General features: G+C 39.0%; 1 protein-coding gene across 4 annotated transcripts; it reads right to left on the reverse strand.

The window, feature by feature from the left end:
• Nucleotides 1-213: 213 nt before the first annotated feature.
• On the reverse strand, nucleotides 214-12661 carry LOC129768201 (kinesin-related protein 4). Of its 4 annotated transcripts, XM_055769677.1 has the most exons (7): nucleotides 12274-12661; nucleotides 12110-12216; nucleotides 11949-12035; nucleotides 11618-11797; nucleotides 11170-11460; nucleotides 2137-3441; nucleotides 214-2075 (listed from the first exon to the last, which is right to left on the reverse strand). In XM_055769677.1, exons 1-7 carry the CDS (start codon nucleotides 12626-12628, stop codon nucleotides 1077-1079), a joined length of 3324 nt encoding a protein of 1107 aa, XP_055625652.1. In that variant the 5' UTR covers nucleotides 12629-12661; the 3' UTR covers nucleotides 214-1076. The 4 variants fall into 4 exon arrangements, with proteins under 4 accessions (XP_055625652.1, XP_055625653.1, XP_055625654.1 ...); XM_055769678.1 differs by lacking the exon at nucleotides 11949-12035; XM_055769679.1 differs by lacking the exons at nucleotides 11618-11797; nucleotides 11949-12035.
• Nucleotides 12662-13045: the final 384 nt, after the last annotated feature.

A 13045-nucleotide genomic window follows, 5' to 3' on the forward strand; every position in this document is an offset into this window, starting at 1 on the left:
GAAGATGGTCGAGGAGCGAAAAATGATTAATCGTGCAATCGTGCATTGCTTGCTGCATTCTTTTCGCCATGATTATTCCATGCAGATACGAGAGTGATTTATAATTAGGTGTGGAGAAATGAGCGAAAGAACTTTTCCATACTTGCTTACATCTCACGCATTTAAGACAATCAATGACAATTTCTTTCTAACAAAAAAACTCAGAATACCACATTTCGGGTTTGATAAACCTACTGTACTTTATCAAAACAAACGACAGGTTGTTTTATGTTGTAAACATTTCCGGAATAATTTAAAGAAAAATATATGTATATACTGAAGCATACGTTCTGTTTTTTTTTCTATCCAAGTTACTTTTTTCACAATTTCTCGTCATCTTCTTTTTTTTTTAATTTGCCATTATTAACAACAGATTGAAACCGACTATCTCCTCTGGATTGTGGTGTTATTTTACCGATTGTTCAATGGCACATTTTGGAACTATTCTGTACGTTTAAACATTGCTTCCGTTTCGGCCGATGGTTCGTTTTGTTTTTGTTGTGTGATATTAGTAATACGAGTAAAAATACGTCACTTCTCCAATTATTACGTAGAACTAAGTATAAGTTGAAAAAAATAAACATATCTCGGGAAACGTTGATGTACAACGGAATGTCTAACAAAAAATACACTCTCTTGGCTTTCGCTGTTCTTTTGTTTTAGGGGTTGTGATCGATTAGTTTTTGTGACCATTTGCGGCTGTTGCTCTTTTGCTTTTTACCATCATCTCTGCACTAGCTTACTGTATTTGTAAGTGTTATCAAGTATGGGTGAATAAAGGAGGAAACTTAATAAATACAACTACAGCTGATTTCCCTTGCTCTATCTCTTGCTATAAGTACTCTGTACCTTACTACTAGTATAATTTGTTACAAAAAACGTAAATAGCTGACTGGAGTAGATTGGAAGGATTGGAAATCTATTTTAGTAGCTTTCTCAGGGGAAGGTCCTCCCGCCAGGGAACGACCGCTTGGAAGCTTAAGTTTTATTTGCTGTTAAGTCGGATGGAAGGCCCCGAAATGTGCGCCCCGCCCCCCTTAAACCTGCTGGATCGGGGCATATCGATGGACTTTGGGAGTTTGGGGTGCCACAATGTCTTCCGTCAGTTTCTGGTAGACGATGGAGTTCTTGGATGCCAGCAAGGCTTGACGGTACCGTTCACCGCGTTTCCTCATCATTATCGCCAGAATCCTGCTGACGGCCATGATGATCACTACAATGGCCATCGCAATGCAGAGGATTCGAAGCCAGAGGCCACTGATTTGGAGCAAAGTGCTGCCGTCCAAAATGACGACCTCTTCCTGCAGTGGATCATCCGACCGCGCATTTCCACCTAGGATGGCTTCCTCAATTTTCTGAATATCATTGACAGCATCAATCACATTGCTGTTCTCATCTTCATCCTTATTGCGGTCCTCTTCGTCGTAGTATTGATCCAGTTCGTCCTTGCTGTCAACTACATTTTCGTTCTTGGCGCTTTGCTCCTCCGAGTAGTCATCCTCATCCTCAGATTCGTCCTCTTCGATATCGTCGTCATCATCCTCGTCCTCGTCATCGTCCAGCTCGGTGTCCTTGACCACAACCGGCGAGTTCTTCGCGTTCTTAGCGGGTTGGCATATTTCCTGGGCGAATTGGCTCCACTCCACCAGCGGGGCCGAGTTATCGGTGATGTAAGCATTCAGCTCGGCGTGAGTTCGCTGTTCCTTGCTGGAATCCGCCAGCGAAACCTTTTTCGATCCAAGCCACTTGATGAGGGCCTTGAAGTGGGGGTTGCATTTCAGCGTGTTGTTCCGGATGTCCAGCACACGCAGACTTGTCATCGAGTCGAGATCCGACACGTACAGGTTCGAAAGTTCGTTGAGGGATGCGTTGAGCAGCTTCAAGTTGGGCAGGACCTGGTGGTCCTTGGCGTTAGGCGAGGATGAATCCCAAAGATTGCGCAGATCGCAGTCGCTAATATCCAGCTGGTTGAGATATTGGAGCGGGACGAAGGTGCTCGGAGAGAGACGAGCGAGCTGGTTTCCGGAGAGATTGAGCTGTGAAGAAAAAGATACTTTTTATATAGGGTCGTTCCGAAAAAAAAGTCGAAGCACATACTTTGTTCAGGTTTCTGTTTTTGGCGAAAGTTTCCTCGCTAAGTTCGGTGATGAGATTATTGCTCAGGTCCAAATCCATCAGTTTATCCAAATGGCTCAGCACCTTCGGCCTCATGGTTTGCAGATTGTTCCACGCCAAATTCAGCCGGGTGATCTGTGGCATAGTTTTGAAGGTGTTGTCGGCCAGATCGGAAATGTCACAGTTCGAAACGTCGAGGAAGTACGTATTGAAGGTGCCATACGAACTCTGGAAGCCTTCCGCCGGCAGTTGCTTCAGCCGCGGGTTCTCGTTCAACTTGATGATGTCCAGATCCTTGTTGCCGAGGAAGGTCAGAGCGGATATCTGCTCCAGGTAGTTCTGGGAGAGATCGATCTGACGGAGGCTCTTCAGCGAGGTGAAGGCAATCTGGTTGATCTTCTTGATGCGGTTGCCCTTAAGGATAAGGGTGGTAAGACCCTCCATACCCTTGAACATCTGGCCGTTGATGGTACGAATCTGACAGTAGCTCAGATCGAGCTTCTGCAGATCGGCGGTAACGAAGTCCAAGTTGCTGCTGATCATGTTGTATTTGAGGTGCAGAATCGCTAGCGATGTCTTGTTGAAGATGTTCTTCGGCAGCTCGGTGATGTTGTTCATCGAAAGATCAAGTTCTTCGATTGTTTCCACCTTTTCGAAGATGGTTTCAGGGAGGGTCTTTAGCTTGTTGTCGGACAGATTGATGTAAATGATGTTCTTGAGTTCATTGAAGGCGGTCGATTGGAGTGCCTGCAAGTTGCATTTGGAAATATCCAGTTCCTCGATGGATGGGGCCTTGAGCATATAATCGGTGTACGGGGTGTTATAGTTGACACTCTGCATAGCACTGAGGTCATTGCCGGACAACGTGAGCAGACGCAGTTTGGTGTTCTTCGCGAAAGTATCTGGATGGAGCATGTCGATTCCCGAGTTGGTCAAATTCACGGAGTACAGATCATCTAGACCGGCGAAGGCGAACTGGTTGATGTATTCGATGGTACAGTTGCTGATCTTGATAGAAACCACGTGGGACAGTCCAATCTGCTTGAAAAATTCGGCGCTCAGCACAATCGGGTATTTTGGACCGACATCCAACACCTGCAGATCGGTAATCAATGGAGAAAACTTTTGAGTGTCCAAATCCAAACGGCTGCAGGTGGCCACCAGGTAGGCCTGCATGTTCCGCTCGCAGATACAGTCCCGTGGGCACAGATGAGCCTGCTCCTCGAAGTTGTAATCGTCGTCATCGTCATCGTCGTCTTCATCGTAATACTCGGGGTAGTTTTGGTTCTATGGAGGGGAAGATCATCGTTAGGTTTTTTTTGTAATCTCAATCAAACAAGCAGTTTGAACCACAGACCAAATATGTACAACATACAATAAAAACCGGAACCCCGAATTTTTGGAAGATTATTATTAGTGAAGCGGAATTTCGAAACCTCAACCCAAATCCGTTAGTCGCCAAGAAACACTCCTCGAACATGTTACATTTACTCGAAAGACAGTTATCCGAATGATAGCTACCCGAAAGACATCCACTCGAATTCCAATCACTCGAATGTGACAAATACCCGAATGTGTCAGGTACCCGAACGTATCATTGACCCGAATTTTATTTTCAGTTATTTATTTAGAGGGTATTTTTATATTTAATTCTGGTAAGCGTTATTATAATTTTCACATTTATGAAATAATAAGTATCCAAAAACTCGTATATTGCGTGGGTAGACCCAGAAGCAGATAAGGCGGCGTTACGTACTATATTTTATATATTTTACACAGTTTCACTTTCATATTAATTTAATTAATAATTATGTTTAAATTATGGACTTTCAAATTCGATCATAAACATGATCCAGTCATTTGGATCACGTAGCCCATACACATAGAAAAAAGCTGTCAATTTCAAGCAATCGTCATAAAATTCATAGAATGAGATATTCAAATCTATAAAAAAAACAAAGAAAAGATAGATAATGCGTTAGGAGGAGATGAAATAACAGTATAATAACACAGCCAGATTCTAGAGCAATTACGAGAATCAAGGTCACTAGAATACCGTTCATCTGGATGTAACGTTTACCCGAATGGTAACTAATCCCGAATGAAAAAAAACTAAAAAAAAAGTTTAAAATTTTGTTTTGATTATTCTGAAAAAATAAACAGTTGAACACCATTCGACAAAGAAGCTTATTTGCCAAAGAATTATTATTTTTTCATAAATATTGAATTCGAATTGAAATATTTACGTTTGTTAAATTCATTTTAACGACCAAGCTAAAAAAATATTTTAAAAACGCCATCGGTAGATTTCTGATTATTGGCGTAACAGAAACCCTAATCTTCAAAAAAAAAAAATTTCCGTTTTTCGGAAAATGACAAAAAATAACGAAGAATCACCAAACAAAAACATTGGCCAATACCTACATTTTTGTTCCGGTAGGAGGTTCAATCCAATGGTTTCTTTCCTACATCACAATGTGTGATCTTTTATCAAAGTAATACTGTAGAACAGTTTACATAGTTTTGAATTTTATAAGGTTTTGGCTTTTGTTAGGTTCATGTGAGGTTATGTACTGCCCGCACATAGTTGCTTTAAATAGGATTTATTGTCCAATTAAGTAATACAAAATTGAATGAAATTGATAGTAGGTGGTAGATACAGACTAAACTATCATTTGATGCCAAAACCTTACCCTATCCACCATTTCCAAACCCATGGAAAATTATCAAAGTTGCTGTTTGATTTTTTGAACGCTTGGCATAAAATGGGTTAAAAACGAAATAAAAAACGCGAAAGAATACTGCTGCAGTTAAAGAATTAGCCACGTAAACACACTCCCATTTTTTTTTATCAAAAAATCAATTGTATTGCGCCTATATTCCATTTAAGATTTGTTTTATTTTACTTTTCATTAATAAAAACAAAAAAGTAATTGTAGTGAATAAATGGTATGTTTTGAATATCAATGGAGTTACACTTCTTTCGAGGTAACACAATATTACCTTACTTTTGGAGTCTGTAACGTAATTTTTTTATATTCTGATTATAATCTCAACGAAAATGATCTTTTGACATGGGACTACGTCTAACCGGAATATATGGGGGTTAAAATGAAAACCTAAATACAGAACATGCAGGAAAAAATTAAAGATTTCCAATGCTTATAATTCGAACATTTCTAGGAAAAATTTCGGAATAAAAATCAATACATCAATTAATAGGAAATATTTCTAGGCATCTATCACAGTTAATTAAATGTTATTTTTCATGAGATAAGCAATTGAATAACTATAGAATGTCATGCGCTATCTGAACGCCCTATCTGGCCCGTTTTGATTGGCTCGTTTACGGTTTACCCAACAAAGCCATAAAAACCAAAGTGCCTAGGAAAATTGGCATTGCAAATACATGCAAATTGAGGGGAACTTTTGCTCCCATCGACATGTGTCCCCTAACACAGCAATCAAAATATCATATCATATATATAACTCACCAATTTTATTAATTTTTTATTGCTTCAGATTGATGGGTATTCGCGGTAATTTTTGATTCTTCTACGCATATCTACTTGACATTTTCTTAAGAAATCAGGATAGCTCATATTGGTTTGTCCGAAAAGTTGATGTCGATTTTTGGGAAAATCAATCAAATCATTATAATTTAATTTTTCTAAAAGTTCTGTTTCACAATCTTTCGTCATCTTTCACACAGCTTCAATATTCTATCCTCCCAGAACATGTTTGCGAGCCTCATCGAAAACTGCTGCGAGTCATGCATGTGAAAAACAGTCCCATCATTACAGTTGATTCTACTTTGAATCAGAAGAACAGATTACATATAAAGTCTTTTTATATTGACTGTGGATTCAAAAATTTTCTCTTGAGTAATTTTACAATCTGAAACGTATTCCTACATTAACAACTCTGGGGACGCATCTACATACACATTATCCACAATAATGCAATGCCCCGTCAGGCTAATGCCATATAAGCCTTGATAAAAATATATATTTCGGAAAAAAGCAATGTGGTTCCTCAAACTTAATCTCGTTGTAATTTCATAAATTCGTCAGACAATCTGGTTTCATGAAACTTTTTAGCACTGTTTTGAAAAACCACCAAACAATTGAGGGTAGAGATAAAAAAAAGTTAAGCACATCTTTGCGTCTAGAGAATTTAACTTAATGTAACTATCATGAAAGAAAACTTTGACATGGAAAATTTATCACGAATAATGTAAAGAGTACAAGAATCAGGAAAAATAAGTATCATTTCAGAAAAATCAAGATAAATTGAGTGTTCGTCAGGATATCAGGGAGCGTGCTAAAATGTCTGGGAAATCCTGAAAAATCAGGTAGGTTGGCATCTCTGGTTGTGAGTATCCTAGACTTCTCCTGTAGCCTTCAATTTATCAATGTACAATGTACCTTAAAAAATTCCACAGTTTTAAGAAATTTAGCCTCCGTATTTCACCTGAATGGAACAGACTTTTAAGAACACTTTGCACCTCACTAGTCAATAACACATCTTCCCTTGTATGTTGAAAATTTTCAATAAAATCATCAAAATTACAACCAACTTCAGTAGCAGAAATGTTCGAAATGTCACTAACAATCACTGATGAGTAATTGTGTGTTACCACGTTCGAACAATTTAGCATAATGTTCACCGACGAAATCAGAAAATCTCTCCACTTGTTCTACATGCAACGTGTAGTTATGAAACTAGTTATACACTTTCACAGCGACGCTTCAAATGTCGGAGAACTCAACTGCATGTTAAAGATAGTCATTCGAAAACAAGTTAAAAATAAATAAAGGAATAAATATTGATTTCTTCATCCTGAAAATACGGTACAAATTGATAAAAAGGCGGGATAATCAAAAATGGTCGGAAAACGATACTGTCCCGTTCAAAACGGTACGTTTGGCTAGCCTATGCCTGGGGAAATTGGCATTACAAATACATGCAATTGGGGGAACTTTTGTTCCCACCGAAATGTGTTACCTAACACAGCCATCTAAACCAAGGTGCCTCACATTATATGGCGTTTGTTGATATTCTTTACTTACACATCAAATATGTTGAGTTCAATTGAATTCGACTAAGCCAACCGTAGTCCCACGTCAACCTTGCGGTTATATCATAGATATTCATTTTCACCCATCACCCATTCATTTTTTTTATTACCAATTCTTTTCATGTTTTCAGAACATTTCTGATTTATATAGTTGATGCTGCTTCTATTTCGTAAAAAAAAATCAAAGTCCGTGTTAATTTCTAAATAATCTTTTATCTTCAAAGAGCAATACGGAAAGGAAAGAAGACGTCAATGTCAATTGTGCCTACAGTAAGTCCAAAAAATTAATCAGCGTAGACTCCCGCATCATTTTAAAATTTCATCATTACAATTTTTAATTATACTTTGTATTTAATTGCTCTCTCATGTTGTATTGATTAAATCTTGGCTTAGGAGATTCGACAAAACTCATAAAGCAATTCCACGCCAAATCAGCTTGAGCTTGGGTAGACTGTACTATTCTTAGTTGCTCTCCGTGATTGACCTGAACCAACCAAATTGCACAAAGAACACACAGAATGACGCTTGGGACTAGCAAATCACTAGCAATTTTCGGTGATTCGAGCTTTAAATGGTCAATAATGACGCCAGCAACGTCCTTACAGTCACCAGGGGAAGGGAAGGAATGTTAGTATGATATTCGCCGCCCGAAGGCCAGAAGGGTCGCCTCTATAGCGTGGTTCCCTAGCGTTTATCATGGAAGGGATAGTTGTTAGTGGGAATGGTTAACAAAAATCAGGATTCACTGCGGTAAGTGATTATGAAAACGCGAGCTATTGACTACTAGACGAAACAAAAACTTCATATGTCACAACGCGCAACAGAGATTATCTTCAAGTAACCTAAAGCAATTCCATGCCAAATCAGTCGAAAAACGGCAAATTTTGACGCGACTTTTCAATTCAATCGAAACTTGGTACATATGATGGAAGCTACCTAAAATTTCAATTTACATTATCATATGGTCGGGATTCTGCCAAAGCGAACCCAGCGCCATTTTTTTTTTCAAAATTGAGTTACTTACACCATTGGACGCATAAAATAATGACGAAAATTCTGTGTAACAGACTGTAGAAAGACGAAATTGCATTCAACCAAAGCGAACCATAAAACCACAATATGGCATCGAATAATAGTAACCGTTTTCTCCAAGAAAACAGATTCGAATCTTCAACAAATTTTTGTGCTTCGAACAGCTCCTGGAATCAAATGTCGTCGGGATCTGATAAGTAAGACAGCCTACGGGCTGCAATGAAGTGTAGAAGCGCTGATATGTATTTTTCAAATTTCCACAGAGAACCAAGTGTAATGCATTCTTAAATCAATTTATTATCATTTATTAAGATATTATTTTGTCATAAACAGCAAAAGTGAGTATATATATATATATATATATATATATATATATATATATATATAAATATATATATATATATATATATATATATATATATATATATATATATATATATATATATATATATAAATATATATATATATATATATATATATACCATTCATGAAATTAGTCAAGAGCCATAACAAAATACTAATGTGTTATGTAATGATATTATGTTATGGATGTTATGGCTAGCATGGACTTGGTTCGCTCTGGTTGCAAAGAAAACGAAGTTTTACGTGTCTGTCAGAAACATAATTTTGATTTTTTTATATATCTAAAGGTTCTGAATCAGAAATTGACGAAGATGTATGCTTACAGCATGAAAGGGAGTATTATGTTCGACATCCTGTTTGTAACACGTGAGCGATAAAATGGTAGATTTGATCCGACACAGTCAATTTGTGGGAGCCCAAACTTCAAATTGAAATATCTCAAAATAATGTTTTGGCGCTTGGTTCGTTTCGGCAGAACCCCGACCATATGACAAATTTAAATTAAGACTGATTTTTGAAAAGGGTGGTTTCAAAATCATTGATCTTTCTTTTTTTAGAAACTCAAAATCCAGATGCCTGTTGTTGAAATGTAATGAACTATTCAGGAATATTAATATTATATTTCAAATTAATATTTGAAATGCACTGTTGAAAAAATCATACTCAAAAATTAAATTTAGTATTAAAATTTTTTATATCCCATAACACCCCCTTCCCCTCTTTCGAATTATTTTTTTTGTATATTTTTATTGTGAAGCCCTTCCAATTTGACAAAGTTTGAAATATCTCGAGAACGGTGAGTTCTAGAATAAGACTTTAATCAATCAGTCATTTGGATTTTGAGTACCGTTTTTTTTTTGGAAGAAATATCAATGATTTTGAACAGGGCTCTGCATAGTTATAGTCAACTAACAGTTATAGCATAGCATAGTTATAGTCAAACAGTCAGTCGGGCATTTAGTCGCTATCTCCCTCTACCGACTTGACTATATCATTTCATTCTTCCCAGTCAAATTGTCCTCATTGCATTTTGAAGTGACTTCCCCCAAAACGAATTCGTTCCTCTCTTTCTCTCGACCATGTTCTTCTTCTTCTTCAATGGCACTAACGTTCCTAGAGGAACTTCGCCGTCTCAACGTAGTATTACTTGCGTCATTTTTATTAGTACTTAGTTGAGATTTCTATGCCAAATAACACGCCTTGAATGCATTCTGAGTGGCAAGTTCTACGCGTGATCACAGTGCAAGTCGGAGGAAATTTCTTTGACGAAAAATTCCCCCGACCAGAACGGGAATCGAACCCGAACACCCGGCATGTTAGTTATGACGCTAACCACTCGGCCAAGGGAGCACAACCGTGTACCATGTATGAAAATGGTCATCTCGAGTTTAAAAAAGTATAAAAAATGTTCACCACCTCGAAAAAACACCCTATGCCAAATATCAGCTCAATCGGACTTAAGGGAGAGTGGCGTAAAGCGGTCAAAGTTTGAGTTTTTTGAAAATCGAAAATTCACCCAAGGGGGGAGTAAAGGAAATCGAGGTTTTCGAAAAAAATTTTTTGATGCCAAATGTCTTAAAATGGCATGGAACGTCGAGATCTAGTGTCATCTTGAAAAATTTTTTTTTGTCAAAAATCGGCACTCTGGGACTTTTTACGGCATGCGAAACGAAAAGTATGGTTTAGGGTGCTAATAGAAATAGTTATATCGGTTTTTCATTCGGAACATGGTACGAAATGTTGATTTGCACAATAATATACCCTATGCAAAATATTAGCTTCATTTACTGGTGTCACAAACGTTAAAATTAGATTTTTTTTTGAAAAACGAACCTTTATTTGATATACATATTTGATAAATGTCTAAGTTCGTTGGTTTGAATTCACCATGGGTAGACAATAAACCATCCATTGATGAGGTAACTTCTTTTTTACATCAGAAATCATTTTTTCGTTCCTCTTTATATGGACGCAAAAATAAGATTGCGTACGCGGGTATAAAATTAGTGTCAGGGGGAAATGGAAGTGGGGATTGAAGTCAGTTGAATGAAGAGGCAGATTTGTATTCATTAGTCACGTCAGTTAAACTAACCACTGACTGGACTAGTTCACCAGTCATAGTCACCACGGACCCACGGAGAGTAGAGTCGGTCTTCATTTTTCACCTTCGAAGATTTCGGGACCTGATTTTGAATTCTAATTTAGAAAAATCAGTAATGACTGAAATTGGTTCCCTGATAATACAAAATGTGAGTTCAGGTTGTTTTCATCATATATCGGAGAGGGTCGGGTCAGCGGCCGTCCGATTTGGGGTAAAATTGCTCCATAACCTCATTTCTCGGGATTATTCCTTCTTCACGGGGTAAACGCTACATTCGTTTAAATAACGCATTCGGGTAAATGTCGCATTAGGGTATTTGTTACATTCGGGTGAATGAGCTTCGGATAAACGTGATTCGGGCGAATGGTATTCGGGTAAATGTTACACAACCCATTCCTCAACCAACTCCGCACATGCTCAAGCGAACAAAGCGACTTACGCCGTGTTTGCCGTCTGTTTTCTTGCCAGCGCTTGATCCAGCAGTGACAGCAGCAGCAGCACCACCCTCCTTCTGCTTTTGCTTCCTCTGGGACAACAACTTGTCGACGGCATCGAGGTCGAGTTTTTCGTTCTCGGTGTCCTCGTCATCGTATTGATAGTCTTCGTCGTCGTCGGTGATTTCATCTAAGATCTCGTTATCGACAGCTGTAGTGCCCTTGGTTGTGGTGGAACTCTTGGGCTTGGGTTTGGCGGCGGTCGACGACTTGGGAGATTCGGTTGTCGATTTGGGCTTTGGGGAGAAACAAACAAAATCATGCGGCGTGAATTCGGAGTACTTGTTCAATCATGCATTCTTATGGCGCGAGTAAAACCGGATGAGTTATTAGGAACTTGGCGAGAGCGAAATGGCAGTTACTGAAGATGACGGTTGGGTTGCACCGACTTACAGGGTTCTGCGCGAGGAGTTTGTCGATTGCTAGGGGATCGATTTTTTCGCTCTCCAGCTCAATACTGTCCTCATCGTCGTCATTGTAGTACTCGTCATCAGGCGCAGCTGTGCTGGAAGCACTTGGAGCCCTAGCAGTAGTACTACTAGGTGACTGCTTCTTCGACTCAGCAACCGTTTTCTGAATTGGGAATCAGGAGTGATTCAAATATAAGTTAGGTGGGATGTTCACTAAATTTTGGATATAATGGCACAAACATTGATGAGGATGCTTCAAGGTGAAGGAACATTGCACAGATGATCGAGGACGGAACGAGACACAACAAACTTACTGATTCTGCGCGAGGAGTTTCTGTTATCGAAGGTTGAGAGAACTTTACATCAGACAGATCTTCAATCTGTGGCAGTATTTCAGCGTCCTTCAAAGTTATGTATTGTAGCGTTGAATTACAATTGTGATGATTCTCTCTGAAAAATAAAAATGCACACTCACCGTTCTATCAACGTCATCCCCTGTCAACAGATCACTTTCATCTTCGTAGCTGTCGTCCTCGTCATCGAAACTGTCCTTAGCGATGGAATTCTCGATAGGAATGATTCCTGCAAGACATCAAATATTTATGCACAAGCAGCTGGCAAACCCGAGCCAATACCTACCCATTGTCGTAGACTCCACCTTGGGATGCTGCTGATCAACGGTAATCTTCTTCGGCGGCGCATGCTTGGCATACTTTGGGTTCAGATCAAGCGCTTTGTGCGGCGGCAGTAGCGCATCGTCATCGTCGTCGTCGATCAGGTTTTCCTTCGAGTGGCTCTCCTGAAGCATCTTGTTGAAGATGGGATTCTGTGCCATCGGAATGTCCGACTTCTCCGCAAGCATTTTGTTGAACAGTGGATCGTGTGCTTTCGGGAGCGCACCGGAGCCGATCGCTTTGTCCAACGAGGTGCTCGCTAAGCTCACGCCGGTCGCCAGCAGCGACAGCGTGAGTACCAGTTTGCACTGGTAGCTCATCGCAGGGGCGGTTCTGGAAGTGGAGGAGAGAAAAGTGGGTCAGTTAAAATTTAGTGTTATATAATAAAGAATATTTCATTATCAAAACTTTTTGGCTGTGAAGGATTGGTTCACCTTCGAATAGTTACTTTCGTTTGATCGAAAAATGCAGTCGGTCACAAAAATTAGTAACTTAGAGCAATTCACAACATCTTATTGTTCATACCTATTTGTTGTGCACGATCTGTGCAATCTTATTTACGGTCTGTTTTGTTTCTATATTTTACTTTTATGATTTCAAATATGGTTTATACCATTTCTTTTTTTTCTACATACTTTGAAATTTTGCTGGCATGTTTGGGGTCGTTATCCTTTCGAAAAAAAAACGCCGTCAAAGGCCCTGGTTGCTCCAGTAATACTTTCATCATCAGCTTTTCA

The sequence above is a fragment of the Toxorhynchites rutilus genome, chromosome 2, assembly GCF_029784135.1.
Source record: "Toxorhynchites rutilus septentrionalis strain SRP chromosome 2, ASM2978413v1, whole genome shotgun sequence".
Taxonomy (NCBI): domain Eukaryota; kingdom Metazoa; phylum Arthropoda; class Insecta; order Diptera; family Culicidae; genus Toxorhynchites; species Toxorhynchites rutilus.

What these genes read in the sequence shown, in the direction of transcription:
- LOC129768201 (XM_055769677.1), bottom strand. Translation starts at nt 12,628, where the DNA reads ATGAGCTACCAGTGCAAACTGGTACTCACGCTGTCGCTGCTGGCGACC. An exon ending in GGTGGAGTCTACGACAATGG is followed by an intron (nt 12,217 to 12,273) that starts GTAGGTATTGGC and finishes GATGTCTTGCAG; the next exon opens with GAATCATTCCTATCGAGAAT. An exon ending in AAACTCCTCGCGCAGAATCA is followed by an intron (nt 11,798 to 11,948) that starts GTAAGTTTGTTG and finishes TTCCCAATTCAG; the next exon opens with AAAACGGTTGCTGAGTCGAA.